This window comes from Zalophus californianus, chromosome 3 (genome assembly GCF_009762305.2).
Source record: "Zalophus californianus isolate mZalCal1 chromosome 3, mZalCal1.pri.v2, whole genome shotgun sequence".
In the NCBI taxonomy this organism is placed as follows: Eukaryota; Metazoa; Chordata; class Mammalia; order Carnivora; family Otariidae; genus Zalophus; species Zalophus californianus.
In genome coordinates, this window is record NC_045597.1 from 157,354,843 (window position 1) to 157,376,801 (window position 21,959).

The 21,959-nt window shown below is 39.5% G+C and overlaps 1 protein-coding gene across 10 annotated transcripts in view; it reads right to left on the minus strand.

Annotated features, from left to right (window-relative positions):
- The window catches only part of ANKRD44 (ankyrin repeat domain 44), a 321,576-nt gene that overhangs the window by 100,754 nt on the left and 198,863 nt on the right, over positions 1 to 21,959 (minus strand). For all 10 annotated transcript variants that reach the window (XM_027588508.2, XM_027588506.2, XM_027588511.2 and 7 more), the window contains 5 exons: positions 20,395 to 20,473; positions 12,366 to 12,480; positions 3,755 to 3,837; positions 2,542 to 2,605; positions 283 to 351 (listed from right to left, as the gene is read on the minus strand). In XM_027588508.2, the coding sequence (XP_027444309.1) occupies positions 283 to 351; positions 2,542 to 2,605; positions 3,755 to 3,837; positions 12,366 to 12,480; positions 20,395 to 20,473 (410 nt within the window). The remainder of the gene's footprint in view (positions 1 to 282; positions 352 to 2,541; positions 2,606 to 3,754; positions 3,838 to 12,365; positions 12,481 to 20,394; positions 20,474 to 21,959) is intronic.

Genomic DNA, 21,959 nt, shown 5'->3' on the forward strand with positions numbered 1-21,959 from the left:
GGGTGCACGTGGAGGGGAGGGGTAGAGAGATGCTACGGGAACAAAACTGGAAGAAGGCAAGACACACCTGGCCCTTGTAACAGAAGCCGTGAGAGGAGATGCTTGTCTTGGGGCCTGTGCCTGCTTTGTTGGTGTTTCACTACAAAAAGGGATTTCCTTCTGAGGATGGAATCTCCCCAGCTAGCTTCCCTGTTTACCATTTCACTATAACATAATTTCCAGATGGACTGCTCCCCATCCCTGTTACTGAGGCACTTGAAGCAGAATTCCCTGTTTACATACCTCCCACACTTGTCCTTTTTATGGAAATCTGCTCCGCTGCTCTGCAAGAGTTTTATACATTCCACATTACTAGAAAGACAGGGAAAAAAACATCATTAAGATGGTAGAGGTCAATTGCCGGGCTATCTTCAGAAAGAGCTGTTTTTGGCAAAGTGCAGGCCAAGATGAAATGATAGCTCCAGCTTTAAATTCTGCTAACGCAAAACCAACCTGAACATCTTAGAGGAATACGGTATTGCAAGGATCTAAGGTTCCTGAAATTCCTTTTTCCAAGCTAATAAATCAATGCATCAAAGAGCTTGATGGAACATTTTCAATTCCATGACCAAGGTATTTAATAATTATTACATGGTTAAACCTTTTAGTGATGGTTTCATCGTGTATCCCAAGATTCTCTTTTAAAACCATCAAGAGTTTGGGAAACAACCCCTTACACCTATGACGATTTCACATCACCTCTAAACAATGAGCCAGAATGGAGAAGCATTACCTTTTATCACAGGAGAATGAATTCACCGTGATAACCATTTTCAACCCAGACTCTCCAAAATGGGAAATAAAACAGCTGCATTTCCCTGTCTTTGTAATACAGGTAAATAAATAAATGTACAAAAAATAAAAGGCCGGAAATGATGTAATGGAGCATAGTGATCTTCCAAAGCTTCTTTGTCATTCGCAGAAGCAATAAATCATGTTTAGTAGAGAAAAAGGACCCACTGAAGTGAATTTTCCTATTGAAAGGCATGTCGCTAAATAATAATTGTAATAGGAGTTTCAGATATGAATCCAGAATGGTGTGTTGCCAAGGTCTGATACTTTTTTTAAATGTCGGCATACAAAGAGACAATCATCCATTATTGTTCTAAACTTGGAGTGCTGAGAAGTAGTCTAGGATTTATTGTTTTATTATCATTTAAATATGAAAAATGATCTCATTAATGAGGAACCCGAGCAGGGCTCTCCCCTACCCCTATCCACTCTTTGTAGCCACCTTTCTCAGAGAACCCGCTGTTTCAGTCAGAAAATATAAGAACTTTCTGAGACCATTATGTGTTGATGTCACACGCTAGTTGATATAAAAGCACCTGTCTCTTACTGAGTAAAACCAAAGGATCAAAGGCAGAGGCAGATCCAGATGTGTGTCTTATGAAGCTCATTCGATTTGGAGAGAAGGGTTGGGGAGAAGGAGATTCGTTTAAAAAATAACACACAATTATGAATATAAAGCTAAATACAAGGTTTCGGAAGGGACCCATGCAAAGAAGGGCCCTAAAGCTTCACAGTCAACCCACCTCTGATAAAGAGGTAATGCCTTTGATAATGTACAGATGACAAATGGAGAAGCATTGCTGTTCCCTGAGGACTAGCAAACTGATTAAGAACTAACACCTTACCCAAACAAGGTCATCCGAGAGAGGCCATGTTTGGTCAATATTGGGTCACATATCAACAACATATTGATCAGAGCCTCACTCTCACCACTGATATGAAAAAGAGTATCTGATGAAAAATGCTCTTTACAACTTGAAACAAAAAGGCAAGGATTAAATTGCTTCTTGCCAACCCCTTGGGTTTTCTTGACCTTTAGTCACCTTTAACCATTTACGTACTTAAAAATCAGTTTTGGGCGCCTGGGTGGCTCAGTTGGTTAAGCGACTGCCTTCGGCTCAGGTCATGATCCCGGAGTCCCGGGATCGAGTCCCACATCGGGCTCCCTGCTCAGCAGGGAGTCTGCTTCTCCCTCTGACCCTCTTCCCTCTCATGCTCTCTATCTCTCATTCTCTCTCTCAAATAAATAAATAAAATCTTTAAAAAAAAATCAGTTTTGAAATAAGGACAAAAATAGCTGTAAATAAACATGAACTAACTCAGTCTTGGATTTCCTTGATCATCCTCCACCTACCAGTGACAAAAAAGGAAAAACTTAGGAACAAATCTCAAATTATTTTCTTTTGGTAGAGTGCATATCAAGTAGATACACATTCTATAGGCTGAAGACTTACAATTAAAAAAAAAAAGGAGAGAGATAAGAGAAAACAAAAGAAAACTATTTTCTATATGAGATGGGCTAAAATTTTTTCTTAGGAAGAACAAACATACAATTAATATGGAAATGCAAAAGTGATATTTGGTATTGGCAGAAATGATTCTTACCCATCTTACTAAGGAAATTGCTTTTGATTCACAGACAACTTAAGCCAAGTAAGAGAAATTAGGAGTTAAGTCATGAAACAAGAACTGAAATTGCTAACTACTCACCCTCCTGCAGCAGCAGCATGAAGGCACGTTCTTCCAAATTTATCTGGGGTGTCTATTTCAAAGCCTGCAGACAGCACGTGCTCATTACTAAACAAGGATACTATGCTATACTTTTGTCCTAGTTAAACCACAAGAAACATTGCAGAGACAGAAAAATCAGTTAGTAGAAAAACCAGAACGCAAGCAATTGTAGTCAGAAAGAGGTTGTCATGGAAACGAATGGTAACTGCTCAAGCTTGGCAATTTTATAGGAAGAACCATGAAGTCTAGAAGAATTTATTTTCACATTCAGCCCTGGGTGAACCACAGCCCCATATTTCAATTCCAGGATAGAAATTTATGAAACCAATTTGAGATAAGTAGGGCAATAGACAGGCAGACAGAACACATGGAGAAAACATGGACAGCAAAGGAGTGATCTTAACATGCTGGAGTAGATATTTTCTTATGTGTATTATTAGCTTTCAGCTGGTTTAAGATTCAGGAAACATGCTTTCATGCAGGGATTATTTTTAAACATGCCAAAAGCAGTGAAGGCAGAATCAACCACAGGTAAAGCACTTAAAAGGAAAAAAAAATGCCTCTGGGATGTCTGTTGAATTAATTCATAAACAATCTTTGCCTTGCAGACCTCTATCACCTTTGAAAGCCAGGAACTTCTTAATACATGGAGGTTGGCAGAAGCAGTGATAAGAAAGATTAGCAAAGCTCCAAACCAGGAAGAATTTCTTGGTTCCAAACAGACTCACATTTAAAAAATAAAAATTAAACCTAGTTGGAGGGGATCACACTATAGGGATTTATCAGAGCCCACAGAGGAGGAAGGTAACGTGACATTTCTACTGTCAAAATGTGGGGGCTTTGGCCTTTTTTCCTTTGTTGAAAATATTAACTGTTAAATCCACCCTTTTAAGCCTCAAAGATATTTTCCCTGATTCCGACAAACTTCCGGTAAGCTATGGCTACCCCTTTGCCTGTCTCTCACTCTGGCTCACCCAAGCTTTAACTTGAAAAACAGGCAAGACTCTCATCTCCGGGCAGGAATACTGACACTCAAACAGCAACAACACCAAGGACTGCTGGGAGCTGTCCCCAGATCAGGTAATGAATGACAGGAAGCACAGGTAGCCACTTACTCTGACCAGACACCTAGAGCCATGTGGCTCACTTACAGGACACATTAAGCCTCATCTGTGCTAATGGGGTTACTTACCCGATGATAAGAGTTTTCTGCAGCAGTCAGAGTGAGCATTTAGGGCAGCTAAATGTAGGGGGAACATGCTATGGATTCCACACCTGAGGAGGAAAAAACAGAGCGGCTCACAGTAACAGATCTCAAGATACATGCAGAAGGACAACGTTTCTGGAAGTTCTCTGATGAAAATTAAATCCACAACACCTTGCTTCAGGACCCTTGCCTGAAATAATTTTATAATTCCTCCACTCAGGAAATTATTATACAATCATTTTCCACCTTAACATAATAAAATCCTAAACCTAGACCAGAATTAAAAACCCCTAACAATAGGAATGTATCTTTTTAAGATAATGTTTCCTAGAAAGGGTGACTCTACATTTAAGATTAATTTACCTTTTTTTCTTTCAGCTGAGTAGTTTTATGTCAGCAATCTGTTTTATTCAGCGACCTGTTCGATTCCTTGAATTGATAAAGAAATACTATTGACCTATTATGTGCCAAGTACTTTGCTAAGAGTTAATAATGGCTGTATTATTGAAAAAAAAAAAAGTTGCATGCGACTAAAAACCAATGTTTACCTTTTGCGGGTACAACTTCATCTTCCTAACAGACTTTCATACTGCCTTTTAACCCACCTCAGGACACCAGTCACAAAAATGTGCTGGAGCAACACACATTATTTTGCGTACGTTTCATAAATCTAGCATACTTTCCCTAACAGTATTACAGAAGGAGTCTAGAAAAGGACTTTTTAGACTGATACCCCATCATAACACAGTCCCCAGGATGATCCCTTAAGGGACAGGCAGTGTCCCTTCTAACAGCCGTGCTTTTTCCTTTAAAATCAAATCTTCCTCTTGCCTATCACCTCTCCTCACACAAGGACCCAAAGCCATGTGCTGAACTGTCGTTCCTAACAAACAGCATCATCGAGAGGTTCCGGTGTTCTTAGAAGAATTTATAATGTTAGTGCTCATTTCTCAGAATATCTCACCACAGTCAAATAACGTATTTCAAATTCTGCAAATCCTCTGCATAACACAAGTAAGTACGTGTATTTACACCTGCAGCATTAATGACCCAAGTTTCTTCCCTGGCACAACGTTGCCTGTTTTCAGATTCTATAACTCATTAAGAAACACATATGGTTTGAGTTGGTTAGGTTTCAGATACATGACTTTTATTTGCTATCTCAAAAGTTATTACGATGTGTGTGAATGTGTGAAAGTATATACACATTCACAGCTATTTCATGGTATTCAGCGTTCTGCCAAATCTGAGTCGGTCAACAATTAACTACCTCTCTCTTTCTGTGAAAACTTCTGTGTACTGGTGTTTTTGTTCAGTCTCCCCTCTGTTCGTTTTCCTTTCCCTATATGGAGATTTCCAACCCACTGTATATAATAGCTGGCATCCATCAAGAGATGCAATTTGCTTGTCTTCCGGGCAGTGTCATGCAGAGGAGAACTGCTTGTAATTGCCTCTCTCATCATTTACAAAAACAATTCTGAAAAGCAATTGTACCAGTGACAACCTTGAGGCTCACGGAAAGGAAGCGGGCATTGGGGGATGGGAGAGAAGCTTTTCTATCTGTGCTGCTCTTTATATTGTCCTCTTGATGCCGTGATTTTTTAGCATGTATAACATGTTTTAAAAACACCTTACTAAATGGAATTTTAAGCCAATGAGACTGTACCTAACCACTTTATTTGTTTAGGGCAAGTAAGGCAAAAATGTGATTATATTAGTATCTCTGGACATTTGCAAGAGAAAAACAATATTTTCTAGGATGGTTTTAAGTTTCTGAAAGAATGTGCCTGGAATTGGGTTGGATTTCTCAAGATTTCTTTGAGCCTTCCCCATTCTTTAAATATAACTTTAATAGAAATATATATGTGTACAAATACATAATATATAAGATATATTAAAATGTTATGTATTACATATTATATGCACATGCATATACATGCATGTATGTATATATACACAATTTAATAAATTTTATAAAGATACAAAAATACGTATCTTTATATACAGTAATACAAGCAAATGAATTAGAGAAAATAGTATCAAATTCTATAAGAAATCAATTAGGAAAAACATAAAAAGTATAAGTGACAGTGTAACAGCAACAGCATTGTAATATATTCCATAAACTTCATTATTAATATTTCTAATCAACTTTGCCACTTAACATCATTATATTAATTCATCATACTCTACATTAGCTAATTCTCTCTTTTGTTTCTATTACTTATAAACTTGAGAAGGGGGTAAAACTATTCTAAAAGGTCTAGCAAAAATTGTTTGATATATATATTTTATTCCATAGTTAATAAAACATCACCACCTCCATGTAGGTTTGAAAACATATTAATTTAGACTCAAGTACCACTGGCATTTGAACTTGAATATGATACTATGGTTCAATCAGGCCAAGATTGGAAAGAAAATAAAAGTCAAATTCAGAATCTCTGAATCACTTCAGAAATGATTCACGCATTTCAAAATAAAATTACTCCTTTATTGTTATAAAGTAAGACTGCTTATAAAGTAAGAGTCATAAAACCTTTAGCAGGAAAATTAGGGTTTGGCTGTCTTAGGCAAATAAGCATCACTCTTATTTTATCTTATTTTATACATCAAAGAAGATCAAGAAATAAAGATGACAGATAACACTAAACTTAACAATGCATAAATTACAGGAAAGAGGAGACAAATTCCAGCTAAAATGCTACATTTGACCAGTCATAAAATTAATGGGACACATTTGTATTAGCTATTTCTAATTTAGCTGTTAGCTGGCATCTCCTACCCAGTTATTTCAGAATAAATGAGGTCAGAATAAATTGTAGACAGCTATCAGAGGTAAGGAAAGGGCTTGTGCACTATTAGAACATCAGTTCTTTTAAGCTTTCCCCTTGGCATCAGAGAGGGCTGTTCCTTCTCACTTCCAGTGCTTTCTAGAGCCTTCCCTCAGGCTGTATGCTAAAAAAACACTGTAGTTAAGGTGATGGGGTCAGAAATCTTGGGTTTGAGTCCTAATTTTGACACTTGCTAGCTATTTGATCTTTGGCAAGTATGTAATGGTTCCCTCAATCCCGAAAATAAAGATCAAAACAGTGTCATCTTACAGGGTAAGATTGTAAGAATTGTAAGAACAAAGAATTGTAACAATTGTAAGAACTAATTAATAATGCACCCAGGTGCTAACAGAAGGTCTGGACCATGATAAGCTTTTACCATAAAAGTTAGTATTAGTACTGCCCTTGAAATTATTATTAGCTTAGTTGCATAATCAGCATTCTGTAAGTTCTGAAGTTGTAATCAGGCTGTGATTCCTTAAAATCATCAAATGATTTTATGATTCTTACTTGACTGATCAACCCAAATCAAAAGATCAGTTTCCTATTAATTTTATCTATGTCATTCTGAGTATTTATCACACACCCCTAAGTTAGAGGCATTTGGGTATAACTGACAACAATGAGGCTGGTCCTTGCTGTTTGCAACCTACTGACACTTTCAGTGGTTTCTTTTGAGTCAAGACCAAACACTCTAATGTGGCTTAACAAGCCACTTCTGGATCTAGCTGTTGCTTAATCAACCAGTATTCTAGACTCAGTGGACTTCTGCCCCTTCCTCCTGGAGAAGCCAAGGCTCTATCCTGCCCCAGGCTTTGTTTGGCACAAGAAACTCATTTTTGTGCCCAGCTTCTCATAGCCTTTCTCAAACTAGTTAGTGCATCTCTGGGGGCCACCGGAAATACCTTTGGGCTTTCAAGAGTTCTCTGTGGGAATTTCTAAACTATCTTTTCCTTTTGATGATATCCTAAAGCAAGTAGTATAAAAGCATATTCTGGCTCATCTCAACAACCACCTTCTCATGACAGACCTCTGCCATATGTCAGCGCCCGTGTCTGTACTTGGGATCACACTGGTGTCATGAGGAACTACTTGTAAATTGGCAGGGGCCAATAAGAACACAAAAAAAGTGGACGTAACAGACAAATGATGCCTGAAGCTGGGAAGGGCCAGTGACAATGCAGTATGCTTAGCCTTCTAGATGCACTGAATTTGGCAGTAGTTGGCGTTTGTACTGTGACAAGCCCACTGGCCCTCTATTGTGTCAAAGCCACTGCAAAACTTCTAGTCCTGCAGCATGTACTGACCTCTAACAAGACAGCGCCTCGGCCACCAGGACAATAACCCCATGAAAATGGTGATTTAGTTTTGGCAAATGGTGCGCTATCGCACCATCCACTACATAGCGAGGCAATAAGCCTCTCACTGAGGAGCCTCACCTCCAGATCCAGATGGCTGAGGATAGAGTCTCATTTCCACCCCCTCACAAGCTCTGTGACCTCAGGCAAGTAAGCGAACTTCTCTGTGCCTCATTTACTTCACTTATAAGATGGCGATCATCATGTCACTTACCCATGGGGTCGCTGTGACAATTAAATATAATTCCTGAGAGTTAGTGCCTAGTACAGGTAAGCACTCATAAATGTTTGCTGCTACTGTTAACCTGTGAAAACTGAGTGCTGTTTGCATGTATGCTGTAATTTTTTTTTGACTTACTGATATAGCAGAGGCAAACCCTAAGGAGTCTCTATTGAGTTTGACATTTATACATATTCAAGTAACACTATAATAAAAATAACTTACGTCTATACCTGGGATCCGCAGGTCTCTCAGTACCACAACCTAACTAATTGCTATTAACCCTGCAGTCTCCATTAAGCACTGCTCTTCCTGGAAGCCCCACCCCCCACCCCAGCCCTGCTATGTCCAACATACGTTCTGTATCCAGTGGCACCCAGTGATTCTTGCATCACACTTTGCATGCATGATTATAACTGCTTGTTTAATTCTTGCCCCCAATGAATTATAAATTCCTTGAGGGCAGGGACTCCTGCAACCCCAGAAGCTGACGCAGCGGGTGAGACTTCACAGACCTTCAGCAAACATTTAGTGAATGAACAGATGGCAGAACTAGTTACCTGAATAACTATAATACCCCTAATTTTGCTGCAGTTGAGGCAGAATCAGTAAGGCAGAAGACAAATTAAAATCCCAGAGACAAGTGGCTCAAACTTAAAAAAAGTTAAAGAAGAAAAACCAGAGGACTTTGGCACCACATAAAGTTGCATGAGCACTGAGTCAAGTTGCAGAAAGTGCTCTGACTTAAAGCCCAGAGAAGAAAGAAGAATATCAAAAACATTTCATCAGGCCCGAGAATGAGATTCAAACAAAATCATAAGAAAGTAATGACCATAACACTTACCATATAGAGATCTTTTAAAATATATTTGGTCATATTTTTAATGAATGAGGACAGGTTATTTTCATAAATGCTATTTGTTTACTTATTAATAGAGGGAAAAGTCCTACTTTTCTCCTCTTTAATAAGCTACTCCACATAGATCTACAAGGAACCCAGAGAACAGTGATTTTCTGAGGGATCTTAGCAAAGTTAATCTTCTCCAACTTTCCTTCCCCCATCTTGACATTTCCCGTCAGGTGATTTCCCTCCCCATGCAACACACACACACACACACACACACACACACACACACACACACACACACACACACACACACACACACACACACACACACACACACACACACACACACACACACACACACACACACACACACACACACACACACACACACACACACACACACACGTGCGCGCGCATGCGCGAGTGCGGCCTAATGAACCACTGTTTACTGCAGGGAGCGTTCTTATCCCCAGATACGCTGTGACATAACCAGATGCGGCTCCTTGAGGCTGGGACAATGTTTGCCTCGCGGCATCCCCAGGACACAGCACAGGCAGTGGAAGGAAAGGCTACTTGAACAACAATGCCATCTCTAAGGCACTTTTGCCACATGGTGTGTGCTCGCATAAACTGCAGGCAAAATAATTACAAAGAAATGAACCTTGTGCTTACTGAGCAAATGTGTTTGGGGAAATTTTAAGTAAGTAGTGGGCCCCATTTCTCACTCAAGTGGATCCAAATCTGAAAGAAAATCAGAAATTCATGGTTGTTTGGGGGTGCCCGGGTGGCTTAGTCCGTTGGGCGGTTGCCTTTGGCTCAGGTCGTGATCCCAGAGTCCTGGGATCGAACCCTGAGTCAGGCTTCCTGCTCAGCAGGGAGCCCGCTTCTCCCTCTCCCTCTGCCTGCCACTCTTCTCTCTCTGTCAAATAAATAAATAAAATCTTAAAAAAAAAATTCGTGATTGTTTGGTTAAAACTCCCCAAGTGGCCCTGAGTTGAAAGAAAACTACCACTGAAAATATTAACATATCACGGGTGAAGTGGATGTGCCTAGATATTTGACTCCTGCTTAACGAACGTGGAGCATTTATGATCTCCGGCTTTGAGTAGCCATGACCTGGTGGGGAACTCAGAATCCAGTAAGAGCTCCCTGAATCTTAGGACAGTGCTCTTTCCACAAGACTGAGATGCTTCTTTTAACTTGCAATAGCCCAGTCAAAAAGGCTGACTGTAAGTGGATTTCTTTCTTCTGAAAGGAGACAGCCCACTGCTCTTACTGTTTGTCAGCGTGACCCTCTCTTTCCACCCCCAGCCTGGTCCTGAGCCCAAGTCCTCATCTTCTCCTCCCTGGACATTTGCAAGAGGCCACCACATGTCCCTGGTCTGGACCACCTCCCCCATGTGTGGGCTATGATCAGAATGATCTTTCGCACCCACAAATGGGATCATGAGACACAACCTTCCCTACATCCACTTTATAATTCTTTAACAGCTTCCAAATTCCTCAGAACAGAATTCAACTCCATAGCGGGACATGCAAGGTCCTTCAAGATGTGGCTCTTCCTGCCTTCCCACCTCATTTCTTTCCATTTCTCCACACACATCAGATGATCCAGGCTTGGCAATCTTTCAACACATTCACATGTTTGTGCCTTTGTAAATACTGTTCTCTCTTCCTGGAATGTCCTTCCTTGCTTTCCCTCTATCTTTTTTACCTCACACAATTTTGTTTACCTGACAAACTCCTACCCATTCTTCTTTTTGCTGAAATGTCACCTCTTTCGTGAAGCCCGCAGAGTCAGTGTCTCCCTGAATGTTCCCATAGTGTGGTACAAACCTCACAATACTTGAGTCATCTGCTCTGGATCTTGTTCCCGCCACTAGATTGGGGCCCTAGGAGGTTGCTGGAAACCACCAGTGCCTTCCACGGACCATTTAAATTTTGGCTTATTCTCAAGCAAGATTTTCAATTCTGTTGCACAACCTTGGCAAATAAAATAGAATTTCTAATGCTACAGTGCTCTTATATTGTTCTCCTGAAAACTTAGTTTTTATTACCCATGGTCTCTGTGATCAAAGCTACACTCTTTATTCAGTTTTTTATGGCTCTCTTGAATTTGGTTCTACTACACATTATTAAGTAATAAAATAATAGTTGTTGATAGCGTCCTCTGTGGTAGGCATTCTTCAAAGAGCTTTTAACATGGGTTATCTTGTTTAATAATGTTAGGCAATAATTTATATAACTCATACATCGATCTTTACCTATACCAGAGAGCTTTACTAGTAATTAAATCCTTTAATCTTCATAACACACCTATGGGCAAGTACTGTTATTACTCCCATTTTTGAAATGAGGAAACCAAAGCACAGAGAGCTTTAGGAACAGGCTCAAGGTCACACAGCTCACGGGCGAGGTAGCTTGGATTGGAGCCCACGTAGTGCCCACGAAAGTCTGAGCTCCCAACCACCCATGATACTACCTCAGGGCAGAGCGTCCTAGAATTGTACTCTTTCAACTCTGTTCCTGCCTTCCTCCCTGCTCAGGATGTCTGCACTCCTGCTCTACTCAAGTAATTGTCATCCTTCAAAGCCTGCCTGAAACTCACCTGCTTGAAGGCTTTTCTGGAAACTCTGGCCACCTTTGAGCTCTCTCCGACCTGTCTACACTCAATGGCATATACTGTCTACCCTGAACGCTTTGCCACTTAAATCCTGCCTCATTTAGGATTTTATTTATATTTATATAGATATTTATATATTTATTTTATATTTTAGTATATACTGTCTTGCATGGTTTTTTGTCTCAAGAGGGCCTTGGGCCTCTAACAAAATTATTAGCTCCTTAAAGGTACCAACCAGGTGACTTATTTCTGAAATTTCCCATAGCACCCAGCACTATGACTGACTTGTTCAAATGCTTATATTCTTGTGGAATTGAAGTGTAACATGAAGTCAGTCCCCCTTCCCTATGCAGTAGATTTACTCAGCGGTACCCCCTAATTCTATCGTCAAAACTCAGCAAGCACCCTGAATAAATTCTGAATTTGCCCAATTATGTCTTATTCTTCCTGCTTAACCAATACTAAACACTGGAAGGAACAGAATATTAGAAAGTGGAGTTAGGAATACAGTTCCAGTCTCCCTAATTAAAACCACTGGACGAGTCCTCTTTCTGATACAGCCGAAAATAAAATTGGTTCTTCCTTGCATCTGTCATTAAAAGTCCCTTAACTTAGTGCAAATTTAATTTGTATTTAGCATAACGGTACAGATCCACCTTAACCTAGATTAATGGAAACTGTCTACTACATGGCAGTATTTTTGCAGTAACCTACTTGGCTGTGTCAGCTCCGCTGGTTATTAAGGTGTTAATCAAAAGCTCATGACCGTATCTTGCAGCCACATGGAGAGGAGTGTTGCCATCCTTATCCACACAGTCAATTTCACCGCCTGAAAGAGATGTTTTAATACAGGATAACATAAGGATTCCGGCGGATTCAGATACTACATTCTATGCCAGTCTCTCATGTTGTCCAAATGCTGAGTTCTTCCCCCTCTCTGTACATCTCTGATCCAAGTGCAAGAATGCCTTTCCAGGGGACGGGGCACCATCTAAAGTAGTAGTAGTAAATCTGCATAGAGCGAAGTCTATTAGAAATGCTTTTGAGAAGTCTTTCCATATTGTCTTATTTAAGGATCTAAAATCTCACAACTCAGTTCCTGCTCTGAAGGGACAAAGTTATCAAATCCCATGAAATGTAATTCTGAAGATACACCCAATTTTAATTTCACCTGCTTGATTAAAGACCTACACAAACTTTATACTAAAGCATCAGAACCAAAGAGAATAGAAAGTTCAAGAAAATACTTAATATAGTTTGATTATTTGGTTTAAAATATGATGAGTAAAATGAGTAAACATATAACTATGAACTGGAAATATCTATATTTACAAAAACTACCATATTAATCAACAGTCCTTTTAATTATATAGTATTTTCATCTTATTTTGTCTTATTTTGCCTTCTTTTTCCCTTTTTATTTTACTACATTTCTTTCTTTCTCTCCCCTTTTCATAAATATATAGTAAATACAGTTGGTCTATTTAACCACTTTTAAAAAGATTTTATTTATTTGTCAGAGAGAGAGAGAGGGCACAAGCAGGGGGAGCTGCAGGCAGAGGGAGAAGCAGGCTTCCTGCTGAGCAAGGAGCCCAATGCAAGACTCGATCCCAGGACCCTGGGATCATGACCTAGGCTAAAGGAAGATGCTTAACCGAACAAACCACGCACGCGCCCTGGTCTACTTAACCATTTAAAAATAAGTTAGACATCATGACATTTTACCCCTAAGAACAAAGACATTCTCCCACATAACTACAATTCTATTAGTATACTCAAGAAATTTAGGGGCACCTGGGTAGCTCAGTCTTTTAAGCGTCTGCCTTCGGCTCAGGTCATGATCCCAGGGTCCTGGGATCGAGCCCCCATCAGGCTCCCTGCTCGGCGGGAAGCCTGCTTCTCCCTCTCCCACTCCCCCTGCTTGTGTTCCCTCTCTTGCTGTGTCTCTCTCTCTGTCAAATAAATAAATAAAATCTTAAAAAAAGAGAAATTTAATGTTGATATCATAATTTTATGTAATATACAACATATTCCAATTTCTCCAATTATCTCCAAAATATGCAACATGGCTGTTAGTTTTTTAAATCCGGGACCCAACAGAAGATTCTGCTACCATTTGGTTTGTCATGTCCCTTTAGTTTCCTTTAATCTAAAATAATCTTCATGCCTTTTCTCTCTCTCTCTCTCTCTCTCTCTCTCTCTCTCTATCTATCCATCCATGTCTCATGTCATTGGTATCTTTGGAGGTCAAGCCAGGAGTGGGGTGGAATGTCCTGCATTCTAGAGTTGTCTGATTATTTCCTCTATTCGATTCAGAACATTTTGGCAAGACTACCCCAGAGCTGATGTGCACTTCCCACTGCTTCTCCACAAAATACACATAAGGTCAGGTTAGTCCACCGGATGATGCCAATTTTTGATAACTTGCAACGCATACAGTTTCAGTTTCGGAAGATGAAAAAGTTCTAGAATTGACCAGTGGTGTTGTTTACACAAAATGATAGTGTACTTAGTGCCAGTGAACTGTACAGTTAAATACAGTTAAAACGGTAACTTTTTATGTCATATATATTTTACCACAATAAGAAAAGGGGCTTGATTATTTGGTTAATGTGACGCCCACCAGCCCTTGCCATTGCAAATGTCTTTTCCCTTTTGTAATTAACAAACAACTTGTGGGTGGTACTTTGAGGCTGTGCAAATATCCTATTTCCCAACAAATTTTCCAGCAAGGATTTTAGCATAAATAGGGAGTACTTTGTTCAAGAGTTACCTGAATTCTTTATTCTGTATGCTTGTATTATTAACTGGATACATAGTTGAGATTCATTTGATTCTGTTTGTTTTCAAATTTTTTACCAGCTTTTAGCTTTATTTTATTAATATGTAAAAAATTCATTCACATGTCTCAGAAGTCAAAATTATATATATATTTTTAAGGCTCATTCTCATTTCCATCCCTTCTACTTCGTTCTCAACCACATTCTATAGTAATCACTTTCATTAGTTTTGGTATATGCTTTCTGTGTTTCTCTTTGTAAAAATAAACACACAGTGGGATGCCTGGGTGGCTCAGTCGGTTCAGTGTCTGCCTTCAGATCAGGTCATGATCCCAGGGTCCTGGAATCGAGTCCCCCATCAGGCTCCCTGCTCAATGGGAAGCCTGCTTCTCCCTCTCCGTCTGCCTGCCACTCATCCTGCTTGTGCATGCTCTCTGACAAATAAATAAATAATATTTTAAAAATAAACACACAGACTACCTTGCTTTCTTTTTCTTTTTTTATTTAACAATATATCCTGGAATTCACTCCTAAAAATCACTTCTTGGAGGTATTCTTCATTTTTGTACAGCTTTATTCCTTTCCATTGCATGGAGATACTAGTTAAGTACACCAGTCTGGTATGGATAAGCATTTAGGTAGTAAATACAATTTTGGTATCATCAGGAATGCTGCAGTGAATAACCTCATGCATATACTGTTTCCTATCTGTTGGGTATATCTTCAGGGTAAATTCCTAGAAAGGGGATTTCTAGGTCAAAGAAATGAATATGTGGTTTTGTTCAATTTTGCCACATTTCCTCCTGTAGGTCCTGTGCCATTTTGCTGCTCACATGAGCAATGTATGAGAGTGTGTTTTCCTCATAGCCTAGTCAAGCCTTTGAATACCTGTCATGTGATAGGTGAGAGTAATATGTCAGTATAGTTTTCATTTGCATTTCTCATATTAAGGAAACTGAGCATCTTTTAAATACTGAAGGATTACTTGTTTATCTTTTTCCATGAACTATTTGTTCATGACCACTTTTCTCTGTGTGTGTGTGTGTGTGTGTGTGTGTGTGTGTGTGTGTGTGTGTGTGTGTGTGTGTGGTCTTTTATTCCTTGATTTTCAAGGGCTCTTAAAATATTTAGGAGATTCACCATTTATCAGTAATACATATTACAAATATTTCCCCCCTACATCTTCATTCTTCTTTGTTCTTGTAGTCTGAAAAAAACCTATTTTTGGAATTCATGCCTTTTCTATCATTCTATTTAGATTTTGCATTGAGGTTAGAAAGACTTCCCCCACATCCTGACAATAAAGAAACTGACACATGTGAAACTATTTGCAACACTGTCTCCATGGATACTGCAGAACAATCCAAGGTCCATGTATCTGTCTACCAACTGCCCACAGTGGTTGGCCTAAATGGTCCACCTCCAGAACTGATCCTGGGAGATGTGGGAGGCAGATCCCCAGACTCCAGGGAAACCTCTGCCCTGGACAAACACTGCAACACTCCAAGTCCTTCCCAGTCAACAGGTACCAAACCTTCTTAAGAAGTGTTAGAACCTCCATGTTTATCAGCCCCAAATATGCCAAAAATTGGGTAGGGAAAGAAAACAGTGAAAAATGCTGGAAAGGGTAAGGGGCTGAGCTGATAAAGTTTCTTCTTGTTGTTACTACTATTTCATAAGTCAGTTTAACATTTTATTTATTTATTTGTTTGTTTGTTTTGAGAGAGAGAGAGAGAGAGGGAGGGAGAGCATGCAAATGGGGAGAGGGACAGAGAGAGAGGGAGAGAGAAAATCTTAAGTAGGCTCCATGCCCAGTGCAGAGCCTATGCAGGGCTCCCCTGAAACAGGGACTTGAGCCCATCACCCTGAGATCACGACCTGAGCCGAAATCAAGAGTCAGATACTGAACTGACTGAGCCACCCAAGCACCCCCATAAGTCAGTTTAAAACTGTAAAAATATACTTAATTATCTTCAACATATGCTTTTGTTGTCACTTAAAATATATTTCAGAAAAACATCATAACTAGTGGAAAAATAAAAGAGAGACTGTATTTGTTATTCAGAAATACGTTTTATATTAAAGTAGGACCTCTAGGGCACCTGGGTGGCTCAGTCGGTTAAGCGGCTGCCTTTGGCTCAGGTCATGATCCCATGGTCCTGGAATCGAGCCTCACGTGCCCCAAGTTGGGCTCTCTGCTCAGCGGGGAGCCTGCTTCTCCCTCTACCTTTGCCTGCCACTCTGCCTACTTGTGCTCTCTCTATATATCTCTGTCAAATAAATAAATAAAATCTTTTTTTAAAAAAGTAGAACCTCTAGGGCGCCTGGGTGGCTCAGTTGGTTAAGCGACTGCCTTCGGCTCAGGTCATGATCCTGGAGTCCCAGGATCGAGTCCCGCATCGGGCTCCCTGCTCAGCAGGGAGTCTGCTTCTCCCTCTGACCCTCTTCCCTCTCATGCTCTCTGTCTCTCATTCTCTCTCTCTCAAATAAATAAAATCTTTAAAATAAATAAATAAATAAATAAATAAATAAATAAGTAGAACCTCTAGATGAATGAATTTCTATTTTATAGTTATTCCCTAAACCTTTCCATTTTCACTTGAAAATCTTTAAGATTTGCCTGGCATGCAAATGAAGTATCTTTACTACTCATTTGAAGCTTGCAAGTCAAATGATGGTAACTGATTATTGACAATTAGTGAGGAAAATTAACATTTATGAGTTTAGAAGTATGCAAAGCATGTCAGAAGGGATAATTTATGCAGCATTATCTAAGCATTCATCTGAAGTTAGTTTTTCCTGCACAAACAAAAATGGTCATCTTATTAAACTGCCTCGGAAGTATCGTAAGCCAAAAGGTCAAAAATCTCACAATGAATCATCCTAACCTATCACTGGACTCTTCCTCTTCAAACTCTATTTTTAAAGCTTCTGTGAAGAAAACATCATTTTTGAACTCTTGTAACCTGCTGGACAGCATCTGAGGCGGTGGCCTAGTGCAAATGGCTGGATCAAATGCCTTCTGCCATCACGTTGTTTCTTTATTCACTTCTTTCCCTCTCTGGCTGCGACAACCCAGCTTCAGACAACAAACAACATGACTGAACAGCAGAGGCAGTCTTTGCTCACTATCTACAAAAATAAAAGAGGTGTGTGTGTGTGTGTTTGGTTTTTTGTTTCTTTCTTTTTTTGTTCTTTTTTGGCAACTGTCTTACCAATGCTGAATGATTCTGGAAAAAGTTATTACGAAGAATAACCCTGAATAGAGAACAGTCAGGGAAGCAGAGAAATGTCATAAAAAGTCCAAACACCAGGGTGATTTCACAAAACAAATAAACACAAAGAATGTTCCTCAGTAGCATGCTCTGTTGGTTTAGGGAGCCAACCGATGTCCCCACGTGGGACCGGCGTTCAGAGTCCTGTTGTGCAGTGACCCACTCTGGAGGACAGACACCAGGTCTGGGGATGTGAGCCTCTGGATGTTTCCCAGAAGGAAGCCAACAAACAGGAGGAAAAGAAAAGAGCTTCCTATTCTTCTCCCTAAGGGCATTTTTTAAAATGTCAAATGGAAGAACTCACAGTTCTCACATGTAATGAATGCAAAGAATTGTCAGCTGAGAGAAGAGAATGCCAAATCATCCTTCTACAGGGGTGACTCTAGTCTAGATATAAGTGAATCTTAAAGTAAATAAAATTCAAGTTAAAAAACATTTTTTAAGGGCGCCTGGGTGGCTCAGTCGGTTAAGCGTCTGCCTTCGGCTCAGGTCATGATCCCAGGGTCCTGGGATTGAGCCCCGCATCAAGCTCCCTGCTCAGCAGAGAGCCTGCTTCTCCCTCTCCCTGCCACTCCCCCTGCTTGTGCATGCTCTCTCTCTCTCTCTGAACAATAAATACATGAAATCTTTTGAAAAAAAAATTTTTTTTAACATGCCATTGTTCATCCAGAGAATGCATTTGTAAATGTAGTGGTTGAAAGTTCAGTCCCTGATGTTAGATTGGCTATGTTTCAATCCCTGTTCCTCAACATACCTGCCATGTATCCTGATGGAAGTGACAACCTCCCTGCCTCAGTTTCCCCATCTTTGAAATGGAGATGACAATAGCACCTCTTTCTCATGGGTTTATGTGGAGTGCTTACCCAAATGCCTGGCACAGGGTGAACACTCAGTCCGTGTTAGCTTTATCATTACATACAATGGGCTATATATTATAGCCACTACAGCTCATCATTTTGGGCCCCTGGACCCCACCTGAGCCACAAGCAAGATGCCAGTTCAGCCAAAAATGAGGCTCCGAAACAAGCTCCTTGATCACTGAGGACAAGAGATGTGTTCTCTTTCAGATCTCATCCCAACTCATAAGTCTACAGCTATGTCCAGAGAGGGCATGGGAGTCCTTCCGGTCCACAGACATGGCTTTTGGAGAGGTCAAAGCAGCCAGCAGCATCTCCAGACTGTTGTCAGCACACTAGCATTACATGGAGAGATGGGTCATGGCCTTGATTCAAAGGAGATGGCCAGGATGGTCTGGCCACAGGGACGGACCTATGGGAAGGCAGTGCTTACAAGGAGAAACCTTGCTCTTTCTCTTATCAGTGATAAGGCCCGCTGATTACATTCACACTAAATTTTTAAAAATGGATACCAAATATCTCCCTAGTTTTATTTCTTTTTCAGCCAGTGGACACTTTCTGGAAAAAAAAAAAAAAAAAGCAGTTGAGAAATACATGGGATGAGGAAAGTGTGAGAAGGAGACACTCTAGGGTCACTCCCCATCTCCCTTTGTTTACTTCAAGCAAAACAAAACAATTAAAGTGTCCCCTTCAATAAAGTGAATGTCAAAGACATTCCACATATTTCAAATTAGAATTAATGGGTGTTGTGCAGTTAATTTTCATTTTACCTTCCTTTGCTCATTGGAAACTTGTCAGGATTTATTGTCCCCTATAGTTACATTGAAATGCTTATAAATTTCCTTTGCCCTGCTGCAGATATTTTGCTTCCTAAGCATAATTTCCCTGGCTGATCTTCCATCCACATGTCAAGTAACTTTTTGGTTTTACGACTTGAGTGCCGAGGACATAACATAGTATCACTAAAAATTCATCCAAAATTCTTATAGATGAGAAAAAGACAGGTCCAAGAAATTGACTAATGCCAGAATTTTGAGAAGTACAAATGTGGGTCAACTAAAGATCGTTTAGGAATTGTTGAACTTGAAATGTCAGCATAAAATCTGGACTAAACCTGTTATTTTTTTTTAATTGTCTCTAAGATTTGCTAAGAAAGCAGTAGTTGTGTGGTCAAGGTCAATCCACTCACAGATGCTGGCCATGACCCATAATAGCATTAGGAACTGTAATATGAAGTGATACTCCCTAGTACTCTGGCTACAGAGACAACCAAGTGGTTCAAGTATACCTTTGTTGTGAGCCTGGAAAATTACTAGATTACGTGACTTTCCAAGGTCTCTATCAAGCCTGTGACTTTATCATCTTTTATAACATGCACTTAACTGCTTTTCCTCTGACTCACCTCGTTTTTCCTACCTTGCTTAAGGAGTTTTAACTTGGGAAACTATGGTGAATTCTAAAGCTTAAAAATAATTCAGATTTGCTGCTAGAAAATGTATGATAGTTATTTGTATTAGTTTCAGAGTGAAAAGTGCAGGACCTTGAGCCCATATAAGTACATCATTTCCAGTTTCAAAATCATATGTTCTTTGACTGAGTAGGAATTAACTGAGGAACAGTGGCTTGATGTTCTCGCTCCTAAGCTGGATGGTGATGATATGTCTGAAAAAGAGTTTTCAGCAAAGTGCATCAAAGGATGGTGTAAATCTAAGCTTAATAAAACAGACTGTCATCTAAAACAGAGCATCATCTTTCAAGTTCTGATAACTGACAGCCACACTCAGATCAGGACACTGTCTAAATAACAACATAGCGGAAGGATCTCTCTTACCATTCTGAATGAGGGTTTGTGACCGTGTGAACCTTCCATGGACAGCTGTCATGTGCAGGGGACTTTTGCCATCTTTACTCTAAAAAAATGAGGGGGAGAGAAACAATGGATCAGTGATGTCAATCTGAAACATCCCTATGGATACTACTGTCAATGCCCTGAAAATAAAATGTCAATTCAGATTTTTTTAAAAGTGTAATAAAAACTTACAAAAGGTAAAAGATAATTTTGAAAGCAAAAGAAAAGCATATATAATATCTCAAGTTACTTCCTAACATCCCACTGTAAAGAAGCTTAGAGAAATGAAAATTATTTTAGAGAAGAAATGTGAAATTTCTAGTTACACTGACAATTTTTAAACTACCCTGTTTCAAACTGATGCAATCATCCAAAATGCTTTTTTCTCTCTTGTGATTTACTGATGAAGATGGTTTCAAGGCATTTTTTTTTCCAACTTTTGTCTGAAGTACACGAGTGAAGACAAATGATGTGCTAACTGGCTTGGTCCTGTCCGACCTGAAGTTGATTGAACTGCTATGAATGACTGTAGCTCTCAAAATGGACCTGAAGCATTCCACCACTCCCTGCATTCTGATTCCATACAAAATGACACTTCCAGTTGTTCCAAAACAGAAACGCTTGCTTCAGTTAAGTCATTAGAAATCATAAGATTAAGACATACAATGGTTTAGCAAATGGCCATTTTAATGATCCCCTGGGAATGTGCTGAATTTATACATCTCTTTATTATTTAAAATATAAATAATGGAACCCCTGATATAGATCAAGCCAAAACATGAAAAATGTATAGAATCTATAGACTGATCATTACACCAAATACTAAAATCCTACACATTTATTAAGAAATAGTCATTTACAGAATTTCATCCAAAAATAGTAATACCCAAAAGAAAATATTAAGTATTCCCCATAGAGTGCATCTTTCACTGAGGTACTGTTAATAAAAGGGAAAAAAACAAGGAAGAAATAGACGTAGCTGTTATTTTTCTAACTCTCAGGAGAAACATTTTCCAAAGTCTAAGGTTAAATATGAGATTTCAAAAATGCAAGTTTATTTTTGTAATGAAACCCATATACCTGTGCTTTAAAATGCATTGTTGGTGGGAATGCAAACTGGTACAGCCACCTTAGAAAACAGTATGGAGGTTCCTCAAAAACTTAAAAACAGAAATACCATATGATCTAGTAATTCCACTACCGGGTATCTACCCAAAGAAAATGAAAACACTAATTCGAAAACATATATGCACCCCTACATTTACTGCAGCGTTACTTGTAATAGCTGAGATGTGGAAGCAACCTATGTGTCCATTGACAGATGAATGGATATGGAAGATGTATTGCGTACGTACACACACACACACACACACACACACACACACACACACAGGAATATTATGCAGCCATAGAAAGGATGAGATCTTCCCATTTGTGACAACATGGATGGACCTGGAGGGTATTATGCTGAGTGAAATAAGTCAGACAGAGAAAGACAAATACCATATGATTTCATGCATATGTGGAATCTAAAAAACAAAACAAAA